The 27,477-nt window shown below is 36.0% G+C and overlaps 1 protein-coding gene across 1 annotated transcript; it reads left to right on the top strand.

Annotated features, from left to right (window-relative positions):
* The first annotated feature begins 14,323 nt into the window (after positions 1-14,323).
* On the top strand, positions 14,324-15,492 carry LOC149204687 (glutathione S-transferase U18-like). The gene is made up of 2 exons (XM_089393350.1): positions 14,324-14,719; positions 14,870-15,492. Exons 1-2 carry the CDS (start codon positions 14,387-14,389, stop codon positions 15,248-15,250), a joined length of 714 nt encoding a protein of 237 aa, XP_089249476.1. The 5' UTR covers positions 14,324-14,386; the 3' UTR covers positions 15,251-15,492.
* Positions 15,493-27,477: the final 11,985 nt, after the last annotated feature.

Raw genomic sequence — 27,477 nt, 5'->3', positions numbered from 1 at the left:
CACATTCATGCTTGGAATATGGCTCATGGGTGATTAGCTGAAAGAGAGATTTGGTTCATCCCAATATATGGTTGGGTGGTATGAGGAAGTCCCTAACTTGGTTGGCATTTTCACATATTAATATGAGATATTTTCCTATTGTGATCTATGAGAAAATGTATTAATATGATGTTTATGTTATGGATGAATTTCCATGGTATCTATTTTTATTATATGTCGGTTATATGTTGGTTATATGATGAATGTTATATACATTTCTTATAATTTTCTCCTAAGTATTTGAATGGTTATTTAATTACCACCCTAACAAGTGTTATTGTAGCTACTTAGATAGGGGTTGGATCCTTCCTAGTGATTATGAGATGAATATTATCATATTATTATCATATATGCATTCATGACCTATATCTTACATGTTTTCCATATGTTTGACGAAATGTATAGTGGGTTATCAGTAGTGTAGGTCAAGTTTTTTATTCAAGTTTGAATGTTTATCTTTATCATCATGTAAATTATGATTCCAGAAAGTTACAGGAAATTCTTGGGAGTGGTTTGGAGGATGACCTGAAAAGGTGGCACGGATCCTAGGAACGCACACACAGAATTGGAAATTGGCCTATGCATGCAATTGGAGGCCTATAATTGCACCCTTTCATTGTTTTTCATATGTATGGGTTGTTAGGTAACTGAAAAATGGTTCCACCTAAAGGATTGATCACTTGGGGTGGTAGTCCAACTCCTAAGTGATATGTAGTCCCTATAAGATGTCATTTTGTGGTCATTTTGTAAGCCTCACTTCCTTAACTACATATTGGAGGTCAAGTCATGTCATAGTGGCAGTTGTGTCATGTTTACCCTTGCGAGCTTGTGAAATTGGGTAAATGTAGGAGGCCTTGATTACAGGGTGGTATCAGAGTGAGGTTGTAGCACCATACCTCATGGTGGATGTGATTGTTATGCATGCATGTTAGTTGTCAATGTGTTTTCTATTCATTCATTGTGATGGTCATTGTTGTAGTTGTGTGCAATCATGATGTTGATATTGAGATGGTTGATAGGTTGATAGATATATATCATCCTAATCTAGATTGATTATGTAGATGAGATAGCCTCCAGTAAACTTCAATAAGGTATGTTTGATTATGTTTATATATGGTTTATCTAACATGGTAAGTTTTGAGGAAGAATAAGATCAAAGATGATAAGAAAAATGGTGGATTATATTTCACGTGACTCTCCTTATAGTTCAATTGAGAAACATGGGGAGGAGTACTCTCCTAACATAGCAGCTACCTTGAGAATTCTAAAGGTAGAAATAAAATGTTCCAAGGTAGATAATGAGAGGGTAATTTAGTGAAAGGAAATGCTTACTATAGCTTAGGTAAAGCAAGAAAAGGTAAATGCAGTGATCCTTCAAATCTTATCGGATATGAAAATATCTGGACACCAAGAATCCATTATAGACAAGAAGAAAGGACTAATGGGGCATATGGTATCATGTCTCATAGAGGAAATAGGTCATATAGGGATGACATAGTCCAAGGTGGCAGATGGATGGATACACCTTACATGACAACTAGTGTTTATGTGTTCTATTCTAGTTTGGGATCAAAGAGACATATGATCATAATTGATATCATCCTTATAGGAGGAGTGAGAAGCAATACTTTCCAGATGAATTTAAGAAGGCAAAACCTCCTACCTTTCATGGATGGTTGAAGAAACCAAAAGATGAAAAAGCATGGGTAATTGGGATGAATAAGTTCTTCAAATTTCATTATTATAGAGAGAATATGAAATCTATGATAACTATTTTAAGTCTTAAGGGAAAATAAAATATTTGGTAGGAAGATGTGAAGCATGTCATAGGCATCAAGACAAAGGACTTGAGGCATGACTTTAAAAGACTCTTCAGGAAGAAGTACTTATCTAAGAGATATTATGATGGAAAGGATAAGTAGTTATGTGAGTTGAAGATGGCTTCTATGATCGACGAAGAGTACACAACTAAGTTTCTAGAGTTGTTGAGGTATGTACCGTATCTTAAGGAAGAGAGGGAAAATGTTCAAAGATGAATTAGTGGATATCCTTTTGCATTTAAGGATTTGATTGAGTATGATGAACCTCAGTCATTTGAAGAAGTCATTAGAAAGGTGAAGCATTGTTATGAGTAGTCTAAGAATAAGTATGATCCTTACTGTGGTTGGAAGGGGAATGACAATTTTGAAGGAAAGTGGGATAAGAAGCAACAAAGACCTCAGGATGTAGGTAACAAGGAGAATGTAGCATTGTACAAGAAGTTCAATGTAGTTGACAGAGGATATGGGCCTTAGCCTAAGGAGAAGAACCACATTGATGGTAGGAAGCCTTTGCATTGTTAGACTTGTGGTGGAGAGCATCACAAGAGAGTTTGTCCATAACATCAGGATGGCATACATATGATTAAATTATAGTTTTCAGGAGGCACAAACAACTTGGGATGTTGGTTAGAGAATTCCTCGGATTTATGCATTAGTCGATAATAGGAAAGTTGATATTGAGAAAAGTTCTTTAGCGTAAATCACATGATATAATATTTTTCGACGCATTTCAAACCAACAAGTGTGGTTCATCGTCAAGACAAGTTGAAGAACTAGATCATACCTACATATTAAATAGGGAGAGCAGATCATCCAACGGCTAGGTTTGGCTAAAAACGGCTATATTAGGACAGACTTGATAAACGGCTAAGATTGACCAAGAACGGTTAGTTTTGACTATTCAATATGTTTAATTAAATAATATTTTTATGTTATGATCCTGGTATTAAACCTAGTATCACTGGTATTATACCTACTATCGCTGGTGTTATACCTATTTATTATAATATAATATAATTATTTATTTTAGTAATTATTTAACTTATTAAATTAAATAATTTTATTTAATCATTTAATTATTAATTTAACAAGAAATTCATGTATATAAATATATGAATATTATTAATAACAACTATATTAGTCTTTTTTAATTAAAACATACTCTTTGTCTTTTAAATATATGTATATATATATATATATATATATATATATATATATATATATATATATATATATATATATATATATATATATATATATATAGATATATTAGATAACCATATTAATGTAATTATGGTTAATCAAAAAATTATTGAAGGAAAGTTGATAATCAAGCATTTTTTATTAAGATGGAAGGTAATAATTGTGATCAAGTTGTTTCTATTTTGATTGACCCTAGATCTAATTATAGTTATATCAGTCTTGACCTTCTGGATAAGTGTTTCTCGAATAAAGAAGTGCATGCAAAGTCTTAGTTGGTGCAGCTCGCTATAGGGACCAAGAAAATAGTTCTTCAGTGGGTGAGATCCTGTGCATTTGAGTTGAATGGTATGTCTTCATCACCACATCTAAATGTGCTTCCTTTGGGATCATAAAATATCATTTAAGGCATGGATTGGTTTTTTATTCACAGGACTAAGGTAGATTTTTATGAGAATGCTATTAAGTGTTTGGATGACGATGGAGGGAGGATATTATTATAGGGAAAGGAGAAGCCTAAATTAGTGAGAATATTGGTTACAACTATGTAGGCAAATTGTAGTTACAAGAAAGGATGTATATTGTTTGCAGTTCGTATTTCCAGTGACAAAGGGAAGTATTTTAAGGATGATGAAGTCTTGAATAGGTATCATGTTCTGCAAGAGTTCCAAGATGTATTTTTAGCAGAGATTTTAGATTTTACTCCTCATAAGGAAGTGGAATTTTCTATTGAGTTGATGTCAAGAGTAACATCCAGATCAAAGGCACCTTATAGGATGAGTTCTCCAGAGTTGGTGGAATTGAATTTTGCATCTTAAGGAAATGCATGATAAAGGATACATAAATCAAACTCTCTTGCCTTAGGGTGCACTAGGTTTGTTTGTGAAGAAGAAGGATGGTACCTTGAGGTTGTTCATTAATTACAGGTAATTGAACAAGCTGATAATCAAGAACAAGTATCCTCTACCATGGACTAATTATTTGTTTGATCAACTGAAGGGAGTAACAATGTTCTCAAAGATTGACTTGAGATCAAGATATCGTTTGGTGCGCATCAAGGAAGAAGATATTTACAAGATAGCATTCCATACCAGTTATGGACATTATGAGTTCGTAATGGTTCCTTTTGGTCTTACTAATGCTTCGTCTAATTTCATGTGTTTAATGAATAATGTGTTATGTTCTTATCTGGACAAGTTTGTGATAATATTTATTGATGATATATTGATATATTCTATGAATGAGGAAGAGCATGTAGAGAACCTGGAAGCAGTGTTAAGATTAGTTAGAGAGGATCAGTTGTATGCCAAGCTTAGAAAATGTAGCTTCTATCAGACTGAAGTTCACTAATTTGGGCATGTTGTTTCAAGGGAAGGCATAGCAGTGGACTCAGAAAAGATTAAATCCATCATGGAGTGGCCAAATCCTAGGAATGTGGATGAGGTTATATTATTCATGGGACTAGAAAGCTAGTACAAGAGGTTCTTTAGGAACTTCTCATGAATTTCCTATCCTATTACATCCTTGAAAAGAAAAGGGAAGAAGTTTTAATGGAATGAGGAGTCTGCAGCTAGTTTTTAGCAATTGAAGCATTTCCTTGCAAATTCTCTAGTCTTTAATATTGTACGTCCTAAGAAAGAGTGTGTGGTATTTATAGATGCTTGCAAGAGAAGACTTGGTTGAGTCCTAATGCAAGAAGGAAAGTTGGTATGCTATGAGTTAAGGAAGTTGAATGAGCATGAGCAGAACTATGTGACTGATCAGCTTGAGTTGGGAGCTATCATTCAAGCCTTAAAGATGTGGAGGCATTATATTCTTGGTAGGAGTTTCTTCTTGGTGAGTGACCAAATTGGACTAAGGTACTTGTTTGGAAAACCCAATCTGAATATTAGGCAAGCTAGATGATTGGCTACTCTCAATGAGTTTCACTTCGAAGTCAGGTACATTAAGGGAAAGGAGAATAGGGTTACATATGCTATGAGTAGGAGAGTGTAGGTGAATTCTATTTCATATATGAGTTCATATGGGAAACATTTGCAGCATTAGATCTTGTAGGTAGGACAACATAACGACGGATATTAGTATTTGAGGCATAGGTTTGTTGTAGTAGGGTGAAGGTGATAGGGATGAGAAGTATCGCCTCACGAGAGATGGCTTGGTCAGATTCAAGAACATGATTTATGTGCCAGATAACAATGAGTTCAAGAAGATTATCTTGAGGGAGTTTCATGTCAAGCCATATTCAGGTCATTGGCAGTTAAGAAGTGATATCATTGGCCAAACTTGAAGAAAGAGGTGGCCAAGATTGTTGCGAGATGTTTGAACTATTAGCAGGTAAATGAAAAGTGTAAGAATCTAGGTGGTTTTCTGAGGACATCAAAGTAGGATGATTCCATCGTAGTTGTGGTGGATAAGTTAAGTAAGGTAGCTCACTTCATATCAGTGAAGTCTATGAATTTAGCTAGTGAGGTAGCTCAAATTTTCTTTAGGGAGATAGTGACATTAGAACATGTCCCCAAGAATATTATATCAGATAGAGATGTCAAGTTTACTTCTAGGTTTTGGGAGGAGTTGTTTGCAAGCTTGTGGACAGAGTCAGCTTTTAACGCAAATTACCACACATAGACAAATGGACAAACAAAGAGGATCAATGGGATTCTTAAGGACATATTGAGGATGCATTTCATGCATCGGTAGTGGAAGTGGAAAGAGTATCTTCCACTACTAGATTTTTCATATAATAATGTGTATCATGTGTCCTTGAAGATCAGTCTGTTTGAGGTTCTTTATAGGTGGAGTTGTAATAATCCTATCACCTAGCGTGATCCAATGAACATGGTGTGGATTGAATTGGATATGTTTGCTTAGATAGAAGAGGAAGTGTGGGCTATTAAGAGGAATTTGAAGGTATCACAAGACAAACAGAAGATTTATACATATCAACATAGGGCTTTCAAGGAGTTTCATGTTAGGGAGCATGTGTACTTGCGCATCAAGCCGATGAGCAACTCCTTGAGGATTGGATCATGTGCCAAGCTAGCAGCTTCGTATTACAAGATTTTTGAGATCCTTGAGAGGATTGGACTAGTGGCCTATAGACTTGCACTGCCTCCGATAGTGAAAGTCCATAATGTACTCCATGTTTCATTGCTTAAGAGATATGTGAAGGATATTGATCATGTGATTGACTAGTATGTATTGGAGGTGGAACTAGAGGGAGAATTCCAACTATAACCATAATGCATATTGTAGTAGAAACAACTCATGCTCTGGAACTGAGAAATCGATCAAGTTAAAGTGAAACAAAAGCACTTCGGACTCCATGAAGCTACATGGGAGATAATTCATCAGACATTGGATTTATATACTTCATTAATTGTTGGTTCAAGTAAATGATATATTGGTATGTGTGTGTGTGTGTGTGTGTGTGGATTTTTTGGTAAATATTGCAATGGGTTATGTTATGAAGCTCCAATAAGCAGTATGCTTGTTTTGTCTTTCAGCGGGATATCATTGTAAATATTGCATCGAGTTGGGTCATAAAGCTCCATGGGCATTTTGTTTTATTTTCAGTGGTTTGTTGGTCAAATATGTCATCGAAGACCAAAAATGGTGTTTCCCTAAGGGGGATGGGTTTGTAACAACCCCTCGTTGCTTTCCTATGTAAATAAAATAAAACCAAGGTCATGGGACACATATCCCAAGTTGAATGTTGGGATAAACACTTTAGTGGGCATCAGTTGTGATTAATTAATAGATATGGAAATTAGCAAAGGCATTGGAAAATGAAAAGTGACAATAATTGGCATTTATTTATGAAAATAAAGGAGAATATGATAAAAGGAATGTGAAGAGACACAAATTTGCATGCTAAGGAAATTAGAGGAAAAAATGAGTGAAAATGAAAAATGAGTAAAAATGCTTCTAAGGATGAGTTCACAACCTTTTTTTAGTTTATCTTAGTTCTCTCATACTCTTGCACACTTAGACAATTCTTGGAGTATGCTTGGATCACCCTAATATTCACTTGGAATGGAGAAAGAAGGTGAAGGAAAGCAGGAAAGCACAAGGGAAAAACTCAATCAATGGTTACAACTGGATTGTTTTGTAGGTAAAAAGTCACATGTGTGATTTCCTTGTTGATTTCTGGATGCATTATATATGCATGTGATTCTTAGGTTATGTGTTGTCTTCAGCATGGACATTTTCCTAGAGTGAGTGGTTTTAGTCTTTCCTTTCCATTTATTAGATAACCATGGTGTTGTGGGTTTTTCACTTGTTTTTTTTAATGGTACTTACATTTTTTATGGCTATGGGTTGCAACAAATTCTCTAGAAGCTCTAGAACAACTTGGGTTGAGTTACTAGTTCCTCAAGCCCCTACTTTGGACGAATTCTCTGAAGTCCTTGGTGGACTCAGTTACTAGTCCATAGAGATTTATATGGAACAAATGCTCTATAGCCTGGGAAATTTGTGGGTTGATTTGCTAATTCCTTAACCCCTAGACAACTTGGGTAGTGACCAATCTAGTTGATGTTAGTGATTTCCAGATCGTAGAGGTAAAATCAATATGGTTGAGGGTTGAGGTGGTTTGTCCTAGGGAAGCCCTGGTTTGGTTTTTGTTTGGTTCATTCCATGAGATCGCACATTTATGCTTAGAATATAGCACAGGAGTGATTGGCTGAAAGAGAGATTTGGTTCATCCCAATCGGTGGTCAGGTGGTACATGGAAGTCCCTAACTGGGTTGGAATTATCACATGTTAATATATTTTCCTACTCCGATTTATGACAAAATGTATTGATTATGATGTTGATGTTATGAATGATTTTCCATGGTATCCATTATGGTTATATGTTAGTTATATGATGTATGTTATCTACAGTTCTTGTCATGTTTTGATAAGTATTTGAATGGTTAATGAATGTAGGTTCTAAGAGGTGTTATTTCGACTAGCTAGAGAGGTCTTGGAGTCTTCTTCATGATTATGAGATGAATACTATCAGTTTATGATCAGATCTAGATTCATGACCTATAGCTTACATGTTTCCCATATTTTTGATGAAATGTCTAGTTTGTTCTAGGCAGTCTAGGTCAAGTTTATGATTCACTTTTGAATACTTAGCTTTGTCATCATGTAAATTATGATTATGGAATGTTACAATAACTTCTGGGAAGTGGTCTAGATTTTGGCCTGAAAAGGTGGCATAGGTCTTAGGACCACATGATTGAAGTTGGGAATTTAGGCCATAACTGCATGTAAACAAGCCTATGTGTGCAGTTGGAGGCCTATAGTCACACCCTTTCCTTGTTGTGCACTAAGTTGGGGTGATATGTTAGTGAAAAATGTTTCCAACTTAGGGTTTGATCACTTGGTGTGGTTGTATAACTCATAAGAGGTCTATAGTCCTTGTAGGGTGTCGGTTTGTGGTCATTTTGTAGGCCCCACTTTCTTAACTATAACTTGGAGGTTGGGTCATGTTATAGTGATCATTGTCTCATGTTTACCCCCACGATCTTGTGAAATTGGGTAAATTTGGGAGGGGTGGTTATAGACATCATCAATAAAATGTTGATGTGTAATTGTAAGGTTAGCTCTAAACAATCGTAACCCAAAAATGTGACCCCAAAACAAGAATGACTATAAAATATCCCAAGACCTCCCATGGACAGAATGAAAAGGGATGGTCATAAAGGATCACCTTGCTGCAACCGCCTTGAATATTTAAAAGCGTAAGATGAGGAACCATTACCCATAATAAAATAAAAAGAGGAGGTTATAAGAGATCGTACCCATGCAATCCATTGATCTGAGAAACCAAAAGCAGTGATGATAATGAATAAATATTCCCAATTGAGTCTATCATAGGCCTTATATAAATCCAGTTTAATCATCATGCCTGGACACTTTGAAGACTTCAAAAAATGGATGAATTACCAAGTAGTGATGATACCATCCGCAATTTCTCTACTTTCAACAAAGCTTGTTTGTTTTGGAGAGATAAAACTTGAAAGTAATGGTTTCAAACATTTCATAATTATTGTCGATTAAATATTATAAATAACGTTACACAATGCGATAGGTCTAAATCTGATAGGGTCCTCAGAGAAACCTAATTTAGGTATAAGAGTGAAAATGGTGGAATTAAGGCCCTTGCATATCTCCCGAGTCTGTCACAATTCTTCCACCAGTTCATAAATCTCATCTCCTAAGAAATCCCAATAGACATTAAAAAAATTTGAGGTAAAACTGTCAAGTCCTCGGGATTAATTCTTCGACAATTCCATAACAACCATCTCCACTTCACGGAACGAGATTGGTCACATTAATGCATTGTTTAGCTTCTTATTAACAATTGAAGGGATCAATTTAAGGAATTCAATAATATCGACTTTCTTCTGATAAGAGATATCTAATAAGATATTATGGAAATAAAAAACCAACTCTTTCTCTATATCATTATGCATAATCTTGTGATCCCCAACAACTCCTCTAATAGAGAAAATCCTATTATGATGATAGTGTTGTAACACCGATCTATGAAAAAATTTAGAATTTCTTTCACCCTCCTGAACCCATTCTACTCTCAATTTATGTTTCCAAAGGAGTTCTTCATTTTTTTGCAGTGCTCTTGTTTATGAAGTGTTAGACCTTCTTCAATAATAATTTCTTGAGAACGTCCTTCAAGAATTATATGTTCTTTTAATTATCGTGTCTTATATTCTAGTAAGTTCTTAAGTTCAAAAATGTTTTCAAAATTACGTTTATTCCAAAATTTAATCCATGCTTTGAAATATTTAAGTTTAAGTTGGAGAGCGTGCATTTTAGTCCTACCTTGTACAAAAGCCTTTAACCACCATTTATGTAGTTGCGTTACAAAACCTGGAAGATGTAACCAAAACCCTTCAAGTCTGAAGGGGAAATTCTTCGAGGATTGCTTTAAATCGACTTCCAAAAGAGTCGACCATTGGTCTGATCCAAGATAAGGTAAAATTATTGCTTCCACAAAAATATCATTGTGCAAAACCTCTTCATATAGAAGAAAGAAATCCAACCTACTACAAATTTGGTTCCATCCACCATGCCTATTATTCTAGGTAGAATTCCAATTGATGGTGGGGGTATCTACCAACTTTACCTGCTCAATAAAGTGAGCAAAAGAAGTTGATTTAGGATCTAATTTCTAGATAGTACCTTTTTTCTCTTTAGGAGATGTGATCAAATTAAAATCTCCAACTACAATAAACAAGAGATCAATAATATAGTGTTTAGTCCCCAAAAGCTTTCCCAAAAAAAAAAATTATCTCCAAATATGGAGGGACCATAAACCCTACTTAGAGAGACAATTTCGGTAAAACCAAGATACATGAACGTACATGATAAAATACAAGGAATTGTCATCCAATCCTGGAAAAACACTTCCAAGGGATTCCATAAAATGCCAAACCCCTGCACTATCTTTTGCATCAAGGGTCGTAGCGTGATGCCCCCTCCAACATTTGTCACCGATGACAAGCAACGTTTCCTACCAAACTTTGGTCTCCTGAAAAATGACGATAGTTGGTTTCTCCTTCTTTATTTTTTCCCTAAGATATTATTGTTTCCATTTACTATTTAATCCCCACAAGTTCCATGTCAGAATCTTCATGATTGATATTTTTGAGCTGAAGAATAGAACTTTTGGATGGCATCTACTTGGACAGAGTTAGCCAAATCCTCGCCTATATTTTGCAACATCTCTTTGTTTGATTTATGACATTTTTTTTAGTGTTTCATTAAGCCTTTCACCACAATATCTTTCCCTTTATCTTTCAACTCCTTAAGGGATCACACTTATTATTCTTTTCCAAAGGATTGTCTTTGTTGGGTCTTCCAATTAATATAGGCTATGGCCTACTACTCACAATTTTCCTTAGTTAATTCGCCCAAATTATTCCCTGCCCAATTATTCAACAAATCATTTAAGACTTGTTCTTCACCCAACAATTCTTTTGAGGGTTTCTTGGTCAACGTTATTACTTCCTCAATATCAAGTAAATCAAAATAATCAAACTCTTATTCATTAACCATTCCATCCTAAATATTTCACTTTTAATTTGCCTCCCAATGATATCTATTCATGCTCAGACATTGGGGTGTCATCTGAAAGATTTGGATCTTATGCCATTGTCTCAAGGGTCAAAAAAGTATTTTTTATCTCCAAATCGCAAAGATATCAGAGGAGCATGCCCTTGTTGAGTTCTCCTTTGTGTTATAACCCTAGTAAAGCCATCATCTCCAATGGCTCCACCAGCAACTTGGTCCTAATTTGGATAATCGACAATCCTTGACCAAATGGCCATTTTCATGGTAAAATCTATAGCGAAAAGGTACATGCTCATAATTCGAAGTCTAAGACCAAAATTCTCCCTAGTAGTCCAACTCAATATATTCTAGCAAAGGTTGTCAAATATTCATATAAACACTTAAGGAGGTCAAGAAAAGCTTCCCAATAATGGATATGGAAACCGACATTGTTGTAAAAGTACAACCCTCCCTTAGAAATCTTGTCTTTATCCTCCAAATCTGTAAAAATAATTGTAAAAAAACCTTTCGAGCCCAACCAAAGGTCAATTTCAACCTTCAGCTGCCAAGTCTATTGAATCCATCATTCCAAATCTTTCTCAGAGGGACAACCACCCATAAATTTGTAGATGAAAGAATGATCATGCATAAGTTTGCAGTGATCCTCCAAACACTTAGGAGGAATGAAAAATCAAGGGTTTTTAGAGGCATTTGGAATGCATTGTCCCCACATACTAGCTTACCATTTATCGCCAAAAATAGACGTCTTCAAAGACCTGGTACTGCTACTAGGGGAATCACTTCTTCACTAGACTAAATAGATTTACGTGTCACTATATTTTGTAAGGAGGGGAGAACTCCCTTGCCTTGATGCTCATCTAAACCTGTCGCACAATCGAGAGAAAGGAGAAGAGACTACATGAAAAACCCCAGAAAAAGGAGTACAGGGTTCAAGTTGAATATCGCAGATCAATACGTCTTAGACCATAGATTGAAATCCTCCCATAATGCCCAAAATGTCTAGATGGGAAATGATAATGCTATATTTCATTCCTATATGTTCCATTACATTCCATTTCCTAATACTTATGTGCATTACTTACCAATTCAAGATGCATTCACCCTTAATAATTTGTGTAACAAATAATTGACATGCATCCATTGTTAAACTCTAGTACAATAATTTAGAAACTACAAATTAACCCTACATTGTCTTGACATAATGACATTATGAATCAATAGTAACCAAGACACTCTATATGCAATTGAGCCAAGGATAGACAAAAATTTACAAAAAAACAAATTTTTTGTTCTTACCACAAAACTTACACTTAACTTTCGTAATTACTTTTACAAGTATTGCTTTTCTGATTTTAAAAATGATCTTTGAGGTTTCATGTTTTAGAAATACCCTTCTAAACATCAGACTCTATTTTTTCTCTTATTGTATTTTAACTACATCATCTCTAATTATAATTTGTATTGCTTATGGAGTATAGAAACTTGTTTAAGACATTTTTTTTCTTCCTTCATTTTGACTTTCTAATCAATCATATTCTATATTTTGATATGTTACATTAAATATTCCTTCGCGGGATATGGTATGTATTCACTCTTTGTTTACATTATAACATCCTTTGGAATTATGCCTATATGTATTCACTCTTTGTTTAAATTATAACATCCTTTGGAATTATGCCTATAGTAATTGTAGTGTCCTCTTAGTCATGTGTTCTCTTAGTCATGTGTTGGAGTGGACTATTCTTTTCCTTTCAAATTTTTTTGTTCCCTTTTGAAATTTTTAATGGTGCTCATACTATTAGTATACTTTTAACCTTAAATGTATATATATTTCATATTTTCTAATGTTTTTAGCAAAATCAAATTAGAAAATATAATTTAGTTTTTAGTTTTTTCATCATTATATTTTAGAGTATTATTTTCTTTTTTTTATCTCATTTTTGTTAGGTCAATATGTATTTTTAAAAAAATATATGTAATCTTGTTGAATTTAAGCTTGTATGATCCATATCAAGTTTTTTGAGAAGATTTTTCAACGTAAATCACATTCGATTGTCGATGCGTTTTGAACCAATGACTGTGTTTTAAATTTATGTCTTCCAAAATTCCAATTATGTTTTAAACTTGTCGTGATGATGAACCACACTCACTCGTTGGTTCGAAACGTGTCGACAAATACATTTGAATGTGATTTACCTTGAAAAATCTTCTCAAAAAATATGTAATCTTATTAAATATTCATAAAAAAAATTCAAAAACCATTTGTTTCTATACCAAAATATCTTTCTAATAAAGATACTTCATATATTTTTAAGAGATATAATTTATTTTTTGAAGTTATAAATTCAAATAATATATATATATATATATATATATTTCTTTATAAACTTTAATAATTTATATACAATAATAGTTTATCAAAAACTCCCTCATACATCAATTTAAATAATAATAATAATATTTATTATTATTATTATTATTAAATATTTCATTTTTATATAAGTGACCGGCCTTATTATTTAGCTGATCCAATGCCTTGTGACATGGCCTCACAATGGCCACAAGTCCAAACACATTAATAATTATAATAATAAGTATTATTATTAATAAATATATATTTTTTTTAATATCACCCATCCTTATTATTTATTTTAGCTCATCCGATGCCTTGTGACATGGCCACAAGTCCAACACATTGTGACGCAAGCCATGAGACAATACTAACCACCAATCCCTTGTAACATGGCCACAAGTCCAACACATTGTGACGCAAGCCATGAGACAATACTAACCACCAATCCCTTGTAACATGGCCACAAGTCCAACACATTGTGACGCAAGCCATGAGTCAATACTAACCACCACAGCCAGCCAGATTTGACCTCGAATAAAAGGAAAAATTAAAGTAATAAAAGCAAACATTCAAGTCAAACGCTAAAAACTGGATTCAAAATTGCTTGAGAATTAGGCTAGCAACATTTTTGAAAATAGTCTTAAACATCGGAAGAAACGAAGATAAACTGAAGTCATGCATTACGTCTGCGCTCTCTGATTTATTATACTTTATTGAAATTTTTAGTCGGTGTACGACTCGTCGGTACTCAGGTAGAATCTAGTTTTCGTAGAAGGTCGGGACTCCGGGTGCTGCGATGCCTGTATATATAACATATCCGAGAATGAAGAGGCACCAGATACATAAAACTCAGAAGAGGCACAAAAAGAAAACATTCAATTTCAGTACAATGGCGAGGGAGGGAGAAAAGGGACAAGTGAAGCTGTTAGGTGCGACTCTGAGTCCGTTCGTGGTGCGGGTTCGCATAGCACTGGCTCTTAAAGGTATCGATTACGAGTTCATCCAAGAGGATCTGAAAACTAAGAGCGAGCTGCTGCTGCAATCAAACCCTGTTTATAAGCAGATTCCAGTGCTTGTCAACAATGGAAAGCCTGTTTGTGAATCCATGATTATTGTGCAATACATCGAGGAGGCATGGAACAATAAGGCGCCGAATCTTGTGACCAAAGATCCATATGACCGAGCCATTGCTCGCTTTTGGGCTGCGTTTATAGACGATAAGGTAATTTAATTCATTCATTAGAAATCACCTGCATTCATGTCTCATTTTTATTTGGCGTTCGTCTCTTGAAAATTTATGTCTTCCAAAATTCCAATTATGTTCTAAATATTTCGTCACCAATATCCTCATGACTGTTATGTGTGCGCTCAGCTCTTTCCATCTACGCGAGCAGTTTTCACTGGCCAAGGCGAGCAGCTACAGAAAGCAGTGGAAGATAGTGTTACAAACTTTCTTTTGATAGAGGAAGCTCTGCGAACCAACCGCTGCTTCGCAGGAAAAGCGTATTTTGGAGGGGATGAGATCGGCTTGATTGACATCGCGTTGGGTGGTATGTCGACGTTTATTAAAGCCCTCGAGAAGGCTACCAATACCATTTTAATAGATCCAAAGAAAATGCCGTTGTTGACCGCATGGATGGACCGATTCTGCAAATCTGATGGAGTGAAAGAAGTGATGCCCGATCCCGTCAAGCACGCGGAATATTTATGCGCTCGGAGAGCCAGTATGATATCTCCACCTACTGCCAATTAGGGCAAACCATGCCTTCCTTATAAAGTAAGGACAGAGATAGATAGATTATATTTAAGATGGGTGTTATTGGTAGTCTTTGGTTTTTGATTAATTTGGTGAGATTCAGCTCCTGAAATCTTGAAGACTAGCTGCTTTAGTTAATTAGCCTGAATAATGTTTTGGTGAATCTCGCCGGTACTATAGCTAGCATTCCTCTCTTAACTATGCTTTGATTTATTCTGAAAAAGTTTTTGGTGAATCTCTCCGACACTGTAGCTGGCAGTACCCTGTTCAATGTGCGTTGATTACCATTGTAACAGAAACCATAATGAAATGCAAGCGTTGCTTTCAATTGCACTTCGTTCTTCAGTTTGCGTTGATTACGAATATAATACAAACCACATTGCAATTGAACGGTTGATAATAGTAATCAGAATGAAATGCAGTCACCCTTTTTATTGGAAAGATCTTTTACAGCTAGCATAAAAGGTTGCATAAAATCACAAAACATCTACTATAACCATGAGAATGAGAATGATGATAGTGGTGGTAATGCTGGTGAAAAGTTGTAATAGCTTAATAACATTCTTAGATTTTAAATTAAGTTACATTTAAAAAAAAATAAAGAAAATTATTTATATTATAATTTGTATTTTTAAATTAATTTGTATTATTCAAATTTATATGATACTAAAGGATTATTAAACCAATGAAATCAAATTAGTACTAATAAAATTTATTGAGGTTATCTAATTCGTCTGTATGAGACTTAAGATGTTTGTATTGTGTTGGTTCCACTATATTATAGCATGTTCATTATTACAATTTTGTCACAACCAAAAACTTAAAACATATATATTAGTATTGATCCATAAAAGTTAAAGTTTACAACACATCTAACCAATTAGTCTTTGACTCTATAGAATTGCACCTAGTCTCAGTTTATTTTCTAAACTCAACCATGGTCTTTTTGTTTGTAATACCCCCATGTGATCCAAAAGTTGTAAATGTAAATGTACTCTATGTGATGATTATGCCACTAAACTAATATCATTTGGTTTGAATTTCATGTTATATATTTGGGTTGCAAAGCCTATGAGGATGAAATGCCATAGAGATTGTACTATAATATATAAATAAAAACTAATTAATAAAATATATCACTATTATAAAAAATGTTAGAGAAAAGAGGAGAGAGGTTACAACTGAAGAAGATGGAACGTAGGGTTGTCAAGCATAAAATGGGGTACATTTCCATGTGTTGTGCAAGTTGGGGGAATGCGAGACTATGTGTTGGAAAAATATAAGAGTTTGGAATATTGATCTCGACACCTTAGTGTTGAAAACAGTCTCAAGATTTTGAATTTTGTATTATGCTACAAAATTGTGCCTCTATCATGGATTTGTCACCCTCAAGGGGACCCTACAATCTATGTCTTAACCCATCCATGACCAAAGGGGGTGTTGTAACATCTTTTGACCCATTTAAAATGTTACCACTAGGAATTGCACCACATTGTGCAATGGAAACACCATAAGACAGTAGTATAGGAAAGAGTAGCGTAGAAGAAAGAAGATGTTGCACCAAAGGAGCCATCGTGAAAGAATGAGAGGTGAATTATACTTCCATGGAAGCAGGTCATGGAGGTTTCAAATATATTGATGATAAGAGTGATCAACAGGTAGACACTCCAAAAATGCTAGGAAGATGCATGGAAGACACAGTTCCAAGGGATGAACCCTCCTGTATCACCAAACTGTCATCAATATATATATAACCAACATAATATGTTCACATATATATAAAAAAATTGTTATAGATATTGAATTAGGAAATTGGGGGTGAAAATCCTTTGGTGATTGATATCAGATGGAAAAGCCTGGTGGAAATTGATTGTTCACAAAAAATACCTCCATTCAACTTGGTTGCATAGTGTAGACAGGAAGCTTCATGATATAAAAGCTTCAGCAATTTGGAACCACTACACTAATCTCTTTGGTGATACAACTCAAAATGGTCAAACATATTTAGTTCACTAACTAATCCTCTTCAGATTCAGACTCTGTACTTTTGAGCCACCCAATAAATGGTTTAACATTTTTCCACATTGAAGAGTTATTGCCTTGGGCACCCAAAGTATGGTTATCATACCATTGGAAAATAACATTTTCTAATATGTCATCATCATATAAAGCTTTCAGAACGAAAGCAACTTCCTTGATTTCATATTTATTGGCATGCTTTCAAAAACCATTAATTGCATTCAACAAAACCAACTAGGAATCTTCATTATGAATATCTTTGGATAAGTTTTGGGTGTCTTAAGATACTGATGAGTGACAAGGGTATCCACTTTCTGAATGAAGCTATTGTCGTGATGCTCGAAGAGTTTCATGTTTATCATCAAAAGAGTATTTTGTATAATCCTCATCCAAATGGTCTATTGAAGCATTCGATAAAATCTTCGAGAAAACATTGATGAAGTTCTGCAACGCACATAGAAGCAATTGAGATGTGCGCATACCAGTGGTCCTATGGGCATATAGGACGACGTGTAAGAAGTTGATTGGACAAACCGCTTCAAGATGGTATATGGCATAGAGGTTGTGATGCCTATGGTATATATTGTGCCCAGCTTGCAGATTGCAGCATTGAATGATATGGCGGACTTTGAGACTATGGAGTAGTGCCTCACGCAGTGGCTGGAGTGAGAAGAATATAGGTTCTTAGCAGGATTTCACTAACAGGTGAAAAAGGAGCGCAAAATGACATCACATGATTGACACCTTCAAAGTGAATGATTTGGTCTTACTTTATGATAGAAAGTTCACGAAGTCCCCTAGGAAGTTTCAAATGCATTTGTTGGGTCCCTATGTAGTCAAAGAAATTACATATGGTGGCCTAGTTTAACTCATAAAGTTGAATGGTGAAATATTTCCGAGAAGATTCAATGGGAGTAGACTGAAGTTATTTTAAGGGGATCCTGCCCCTGCCCAATGACTCGATGATGGTAGGACAGTATTAGTACTCCAGGCGACTACGAGTGAGTATGAGACTATAAACTACACCGCCCGAAGACTAAGAAAACAAGGTAATGGGGTTGCACGAGGGAAGCCAATAATGTGCCAGGAGAAGCTGCACCAAGAATCTACTATGAAGAGACTAGCATCACAAGGTTCTAGATTATGAAGTGGGTCCCTAGGATTAAAGAAGTCGGGTTGCTGAATATGTTAGGGGTACCACACTTTAGCCGAACCACTATCAACACAGTATGTGTATGCCAATTGCCTACGTTGGTGCATGATGGGTGTCTCTGGCTAGGAGAGCCCATCACCATCACAGATTTGTTGATCCATTGGATCACAAGGTTGCCTTGCATAGGGTTGGATACCACGAAGGAGTTTGGAGGCAAGAGTCAAGAGAAATAAATCGCAGATAAAATGAAGTGCGAGTATGTCCTAGTAAAGAAGTCACGTGGATACTCTATATGTTCCATCACTAACAGGGCGGTGTAGTTTTCCACCCAAATTTTGGCTTGCAAACTTATGAGAAAGTGTAGCACGGATGAGTTGTCGGAGCTATTCATTTCATCGGCTACACAGTGTGTTAAGGGGGTGCAGTACAACTGGGTGCAATACCTCTAATAATTCTCGTTGAATTGTCGTGAAGCACGGGATGATGACAAGGAATTCCACTATGCCTCGCTACTATTGTTGATTGCCCTCATTGCATGGAGGTTGCCAGAGGACAACCAGTTCCATCCACAAGATGATGATATACCATAGACCGTGAAGTTCGCTTCGCTATGGGCAGCGAAGGACCCAGAAAGGGTCATGGAGATGAAAGTATTCTAGGTGCTAGTCGAGATGGACCTTCGCACCGTGATCAACCAGAGGCCAAGGCTATCACCAAGATTGTTTAGACAATTAGACGCCTACGTAGACTTTAAAGAATATTTTCATAATGTATTCATCTACGCGTGGCGATACCCTAAGAAAGTATGGTACAAGTGACCATACCTAGTAACGGATGCATATGTACACTAAGTCGTAGGACAGTGGCCAACTGAGTGGAGGCATCCATCAGATCTTAGTGTAGGAACAATCATGACCGTGGAAAGTTCATCCATGCAGGCCACAATAGCATAGAATAAAAAGGAAGTTGTGCAGGCTGCCGCTCATGAGAAGGTAGTGTAGAAAAAGATTTGAGCAGGAAGTAGCCCAAGAAAAAGCAGAATAGGAAAAGAAGGAAGTTGTTGCTAATGTAAAAGCTCAAAAGGAGTGTGTCGCGAAGGAGGCCACACAGGACATTGAGGAGTTTTCTTCTCAACATACTGTAGACAAGGAAATATCCGAGGAGGAAGGAGGCGGTGGCGGGGAGCAAGGCACTCCCTTTATATTGTAGAAGCGGATGAGGGAGATCACTTCTGGGTCCCGGAAGAAGCATAAATCCAATAAGCATGCACATGTGATCCTATGGTGCTCACTGAGGGGGACTTGGATGAGATTGGTGACAAGGCCCGCGACATAACGATGGAGCTGTGGACACAATTTGAGCAACAATACATGCAGACATTAGGGAGTGTGCAAAAGGATCTGTGTGAGTTGCAGATTCAAACAGGTCGAATTTAGGCGAGTGCGAGAAAAGCAAGCGAGATTCAAGCGACCTTCAACAAACCAACACATCGATACTATATACTAACAGGACTCTGGACCTCAGGGTTATTCCACTACCAGAAGGATCACTGCGTGCAGAGGCAAATGAAGCAAATGCCTAGCTTGGACAATTAAAAGATGTGGGTGTCATCTTAGCTGCGCTGGCTATTCAGACCCTCCACGTGCTTCATGAGGGGGTATCAGATGACCTCATGATCAACGAGAAGCACCCACTATCAGTCATTACTGAGGTCAAGATGAAGAATGAGAATATTTTAGTATAAAAGGCCCAAGAACTAAAAGAAAAGGAAGAATTGGGCACACGAAGTCAAAACTTGGAGGTAGAAATTACACAGGAATGCCAGATGCTACTAGAACTTCACATTCCAGAGGATGCAGAAGAAACATTGAAGATTCAAAAGTTGGCTACTACAGTCGCAGAATCGAGGGATGGGATGGACTGAGTAAACTTTGAATTACAAATAAAGATCTCAGAGATGCAGTTGAAATTGCGTCCAACCACTCCACCAGAGGTCCGGGAGCATCGCGGAGCAGCCATCTGGGAAAGCATGGGCACTTTGGATGTCACAGTCACAGGTCACACACTGATATTTGAACATGCCATGGAGCTATGGGCGACACTGCAGGAGGATCCAAACCTATAGAAAAATGGCACAGACATCTGGGAGACATAATGACAGTTCGATGAAATGAGGGAAACTATGCGCACTTTGGCGCTAGACTAGTGCCTCGAGCGATTGCAGGAAGGAAAACACCTACAATCACAAATTGAAGAGTTGCAAAGAAAAGAGGTTGTTTTAAAGGCTAGAATATAGCATTAGACATAGGAAGCATGTCATCTTACTCTGTCAATCCAGGACAAGTTGAAGACACTCTAGCAGACACAAAGAATGATGCGCTTGGAGATGGAAGGCTCGACTATAGAAAATCTGGTAGAGGAAGTGCAGCAGGCCACGATACAGGGTTCTTCTAACATAGAAGCATTGTAGATCGAGTTCAGTGAACTCTGCAACAAGATAGAGGTTCCAAGTTAGTGACTCGAGGGTGAGTCACCATATTTGTGTTGGGGGCCTGTTGGGATGGGGTCCCTGGGGTCAATTTTGTTGAGTTTTGAGTCATTTTTGTAATATCTTTTTGTAGCGAAGGTAAAGTCTCCACGAAATGTGGAAAGCGGAGCGCGAAGCTAAGTAGAGTCAAAGGGGCTTTAGTCCCTTAGGTGGGTAGGTGATAGAGTTGTTTTGAGACCCGCCCATGGTTCACGGACCATGGTATCTAGTATGACTTAGCAGTTATTAGAGTCTTTACTTCAAACTCGATCGGAAAGATAGGTTCCTTACCAAAAAGATCTAATAAGGTCAATAGCCAGTAGTGTTGCACCAAGTTGTCTAATAGGCCCATAAGGCCTTAGGAAGCTTTGAAACCTAGTATCTTCGTTTTTTAGATATTGTCTTAGTTAAAATTACCTTTAGGACTTTGTTTGTGCTTTCCACCTACCCATTTATTTGTGGGTGGTAAGGAGAGATAACTTTGTGTTTGATATGATATATTAGTAGCGTAGAAGAAATTTTATGATAAATGAACTATGATCACCCATCAATTACAAGCTCTCGAGGTAACCCATATAAAACAAACAGTTCGAATAGAAAATTGATAACTACTTCTTTTGTGGCCCTTGAAAGTGCTACGACTTCCAACCATTTGGTTACATAGTCTGTACAAACTAAAATATATGTCTTCTGATTTGAAGGTGGATTAAAGGGACCTAAAAAGTCCATTTCCCATCTTTCAAATGGTTCCAATACAATCTATGGCTGAAGGGGTATTTCATTAGCTTGAATGGGATGACCCATCCTTTGACAATTGTCACAAGTCTAGACATATTTATTTGCATATTTAAATATCATGGGCCAGAAATAGCCCATCTGTAATAACTTATGTCTAGTCCTTCGATTAGAAAAATGACCTCCACAAGGTTCATCATGACAATCTGTAAGGATGTCATAAATTTCATCTTCTCTAATACATTTGAAAATTTCAAGATCATCCCCTATGTGAAAGAGGTAACCATACATCCATGAAAATCATGTATTGCATTGGATAATAAGATTCCTTTCTCGGGATGACAAGTGTGATGTGCAATTTTGTAGATGCCAGGTAATTTTCAACATTATCATACCATGACATCTTGAAGGTCACAACAAAACGATGTTCATCCAGGAATTGGTCTTCCACTGGTAGAGGGCCAGCCACATATGGGATTCTTGATAATAAATCTAATACAAGTTTCTCTTTTCCTGGCTAGTCCTTTACAGTAATGTCAAATTCTTGCAATAACAGTAACTAACGAGTTACTCTGCCATAGGTAACAATTTTTTTAACTAAATACCGAATATTAGAATGAATAGTGTACAAAAAAACTGGATATCATGTCATATAATGAAAAAAAATATTTATAGCCTAAATAATGACCAAAAACTCTTTTTCTCTCATCTTCTTGTAGGGATTCTTATCATCTTCTTGTATGAGAACTGCTCCTATCACCATGTTTGATGCGTCAGATGATATCTGGAATGGTAGACTACAATTTGGTCCCTGCAACATGGGATTTGTTGAAACCAACTTTTTCAAATATGTGAAAGAAATGTCGCATTTATCAGTCCACTCAAATTCCATGTCTAGTTAACGCATACAATGGTGCTGTAAGTTTTGAAAAATGTGTTATGAAATGACTATAGTAACCAAAATAACCAAGGAAAATACGTACCCTTTCTGGCGTAAGAGAGATAGGGAGTTTAAGAATTACCTCTATCTTAGTTGGGTTTACGTGAATACCTACAACAGAGATAAAATGTCTCGAGACTACACCTTATGTCATCATCGTGTGGAATTTCTCATTACTAAGGCACAACCTAGTAGCTAGACATCGTGGAAGAAGATTTTCGATATTATGTAGAGCTTGATCAAAATCATTATTGTAAGGAGTGAAATCATCCATTTATAGTTCAAGCCCTCCATTAATTAAATAATAAAAAAATGTTCAAAATTTCCCTTTAAAAAGTGGTTGGTGCATTACACAACCCAAACGATAAGACTCTATATGAAAATGTTCCCCATGGAAAGGTGAACATGGTTTAATCTTGATCTTCAAGAGTAATCTAGATTTGATTACACCCATTAAATCCATCGAGGAAAGAAAAACATTTCTATTCAACAAGAGTATCAAGGACTTGATCTACAATTGGAAGAGGAAAATGATCCTTCTGTGTGGCTTTGTTTAGTTCTCTATAATATACAAAAATTCATAATTTTCCATTCTTTTTAGGGACTACCACCATTGGTGAAACCCATTGACTATCAGAAATAGGGTATATAAAATTAACATCCAGAAGTTTTTGAAGCTCTTGTTTCACTATGTCCCTAAGGTGTGGATTTAATATTCTTTGGGTTTGAAAATGAATTGAGCATCTTTCTCAATATAGATACGGTGTGTGAACATATGTGGATAAATTCCCTTCATATTAGAATATTCCCAAGAAATGGCTTGTTTATATTTCTGAAGAAATTGGATTTGTATTTCATGTTGAAGGTCATGAAGACTGGCATTAATATTGAGGGTTTTTCCAGGTTCAATTTCAATGGGGGTTTTATTATAAATTGTGGTCGTAGGTATATGCTCAATGTTCAAATCCTCTAGTGGATATCCTTGGGGTTCATTGTCAAGCATGGATTTTAACATATCACATGTTGGGTTTCCTACAGTGGAAGGCTAGTTAATAAAACCATTAATTATTTCATCCTTAGTTTGTATTTTAAAGATAATATCTATATCAATAGTAAGGGGAGAATGTAAATTTCCTTCCTGATATTTGTGAGGGAACCATCTAGAATTGTTAGCTGGCATGTTGGGTCTAGTGAGTGGAGATAAAATGAGATTCTTAATAGAATGTCCCTTGGTGATGGTCATGCTTCCAATTTGACACCCAATGTATGCATATGCAGTGGCAAGCCATGGGCTGCCTAATATCAAAGGGTGTCCCTCCAATTTATTTTTAGTGTTGAGGGCCCAAAAATCCACTAGATATTCCTAGGTGTCTACAAAAATAATGACATCATCCAAGGTTCCTTCTAGTTTCACTACAGATTTGTCAGCTAGTTCCAACATGGTTGGACTCAGTTTAAATCTAGTTCTTCTAAGGGGCCATAGGTTTCAAGCGTTATGATATTTATGGAAGCTCTTAAGTCCACTAAAGTATTTGGGAAGTCATTCCCCTCAATCTGGATGGTGACTACAGAGCTTCCAAAATCATCATATTTGATAAGTATCTGTTTTCCTAGGATAACATTAGAGAGTTTCCAAATAGCATGGACTGTAGGATAATCTTTCGATTTCCTTCTAAGCTTCTTAACACAATTATTTAATGGTTTTAACATAGATAGGTAACTCTCTGATAGCCTATTGGAGAGGGATTTTGATACATAAATGTCTTAGTTCCCCTATGATATCCGAATCAGGATATACAAGTGAATTTACTATGGCTACTCTCTCAGGGAACATGGGAGAAACGTCCATAATATTGATAGATTCATGTTGTTTAATCGATTTACTGGATGATTCTGTTTCAGTAATAATTATCGTCGGAAGAGGGTGTTCTGCCAAAGGATGCTCCTTAGAAGGATTTTCATTTTTCTGTTGCTCTTGATTCTTTGGATGGTATTCCAGAAAGATAGACCTCCCATGTATTAGATGTAACTCATTACATTCCAAATAGGGAGGAAAATAGTCTGGGGTTTCCAAAATTTTTAAAAAATTCATAGGCCTGTTATTCGGGTTCAGATTTAGGATGTGCAGTTAACTAGGGATGTAATGGAGCTGGAGTGTTTGAAGGTAGTTGAAGTGGGGATTGTAATGGTGGTTGTGACTGAGGCAATGTTCCCATCGATTGATTGATTAGTCCAGTGGGGCATTGCCAAATCTGACACCACATTGGCCCGTAAGTAGGTTGATTTAGCCATTGAGGATGGAATGGGTTATTTGGTAAATTCTGCCATGATGGTGCAGGATACTATTGATTTGGCCAAAAAGGACCAAGAACTGATTAGTTTTTACAGGTTGAAAAAGTATATGGCTAAGGCTACTAGAAAGTACTAGAATTTTGCTGACCCTGCCAAGTTAATCCACAAAATAGTTGTTGAGAAAATTGTCCAGGAAAAAATGTAGAAGGGTCCTGCATCATACCTAGTGGATGGTTCTACCATTATTGTCATTTTGCCACAAAATAAAACAGATCTAGTTCTTCCTCATCTTACTTGAATATAAATTTTAATCCGGGAATGAAGCAAAAATGATCGGTTGAGAAATCTTTGGTACAGATAATGCATATCTCGACTATGTTCAATGGAAATTATTTACAACTGTGCTTTTTCTGGCAACGAGAAAAAAAGATGGCTAATTCGTACTCTGCTTCAGCTTGGTTTTGTTTAACCTGTAAAACATCAAACTTTGTTGTAGGTGTACTTAGAATATCAGTTTTAAAATATTCTAAAATATTACGAGTCTCTACTTGTGTAACTCCTCCTTCTGCAACTCTGCTAGATATGCTAAGAGGATCACGAGTTCCAAGCTTAGTTCATGTACTCCCACGTGAACATCTAATGCAAAATTTTACAATATCATATTACTATTCTTTATAAATATCACCTTGCCCCACTAAATTGAGTGTTTCTGTACATTCATATTTCATACCTCTAATTAAGGCAGTTTTCAACACATCCCTACCTAAAGTGGTATATGGTGATGTTTGTAAATTGTATTGAAATATTTCAATATATACTTCTAAAGTTACATCTTCTTTTGATCTCATCTTGAATATTTCCTCTTTTAAATATCTAGATCGACAATAATCCTGGTATTTATTAAGGAAATATTATTTCATTTGATCCCATCAATTAATAGTACTGCCCCTAATCCCATAAACTATCGTAATGTTGCTCCCTTTAAAGTAGAGGGAAAAAATATTAATTTTGGGGCTCAGTTGTGTAATCCTACCCTCAACATAAAACATCAAATTCAAACAAAAATGCATCAGGATCTTTAGATGCCAGCGCATACAAAATTGGGAGGTTTGAAGCGAGATAGTCTCCGTTGGTGAATTATCCTGCAAATCAATGATCAGAAACTCTATGGTCAAGGTTTGTGTCCCTGTTACTAGGTTTTCCATTTGATTAAAGATATTCCAATAAACTTCAATAATCCTGTAGTTAAGGGTTGCTATCTAAAAATGATTGGTATTTTGTCGAGGTTCTAGACCTTGATTGGGTCTTATAACATTGCTCAAGTCAAGAATTTTGGTTTATCTTCCTGCAATGGGTGTCGCAGGAGATTTCTCAAAGAAGGTCGAGGATATGGTTCACTTTTCTCACCCCTTCCTTCCGTTAATTTGTAAGAGTTCCCCTCAACCTTGCTAAAATTACTAAGACTCCTATTAGTTTGTAAGATTCTTGGAAGCTCTACTATGATTCTAAAGTTTTATCATGAATCTTCGTGTTAGTTGCGGTAGAAAACTCAGCTACTCGAGGGGAAATAACTCTATAACCCTTCCCGGATACTGTTTCGGGACCTACCGATGCTTTAGAATATGCATTTTGAATGATCTCGTCTATGAAGGTCGTTCTTTCAAGGTGGACTTGACCTTGTATTTTGGTGTTTTTTGGGGTAGATTTCGGATCTATCTCTACCTGATTCCTAGTCCTAGGTTTATTTCTAGTCATACATACTAAACAACTTAAACAAATCAGCTAAGGGTAGGCACCACCACAAGCCTTGTTTTTCACCAGGGTGCGTGTGCATGTTCTTACCTTCCTTATTTAATACCAAACCCTTAGAGATACAATCAATGCTCTCTTTGACAGCTTCCCTGGAAACATCACCAAAATGTTGAGCCATTTAATTCTTCCTGAAAGGATTAACTAGCTACTGCACATTATATTTTTAATCTGAGGTATTGTCTTTCTATATCAAGGTTATCCGCACAATTTATGCAATATAAATGTTAGTATAACTAATAACTATTACCCTAATAGAAAGAGAAACTTCAATGATAAAAGAAGCAACCCATAACAAAATTAATAATTTCTTCTTCTAACTAAACCAAACCATTTAAAGCATCTGGTCCTAGATACTTTATGCAAGAAACAACAAAGAAAAACTAGTAAACATTGAGTTGTTACCTAAGGAAGAAAAACTATAAAATGGGAAAATAACACTATAGAAAGGTATTCAAGCATGCAAATAATAATCCTATGATTATTTCCAACAAACATCAATCCCAACTGTACGAGCTAAAGTAAATCCACTCTCCAACAACTGTAATTTTTATTTATAATAGAACATGCGATATGACAATGACTTAACCAATTGGTAATTACAAATTGGAAATGATTACACAAACAAGTACTTGAAGCAAAATAAAATAATGTAGATTTAATTATAGATATGAAGACAACGTTGCTTCTAGGATTGAGCCCAAATCACCGGAATCAAATTGTCGTGTAAAAGAAACCAACACAACTAA

The sequence above is a fragment of the Pinus tabuliformis genome, chromosome 1_2 (assembly GCF_031772625.1).
Source record: "Pinus tabuliformis cultivar Carrire ecotype Pingquan chromosome 1_2, CPIR1, whole genome shotgun sequence".
Lineage (NCBI taxonomy): Eukaryota > Viridiplantae > Streptophyta > Pinopsida > Pinales > Pinaceae > Pinus > Pinus tabuliformis.
The sequence above is the reverse complement of the archived record's forward strand: the minus strand, read 5'-3'. Positions and strand labels throughout refer to the sequence as shown.

Excerpts from the sequence above, each read along its gene's own strand:
- LOC149204687 (XM_089393350.1), top strand. The coding sequence starts at position 14,387 with ATGGCGAGGGAGGGAGAAAAGGGACAAGTGAAGCTGTTAGGTGCGACT. Across the intron at positions 14,720-14,869 it reads CTGCGTTTATAGACGATAAG|CTCTTTCCATCTACGCGAGC; the intron begins GTAATTTAATTC and ends GTGTGCGCTCAG.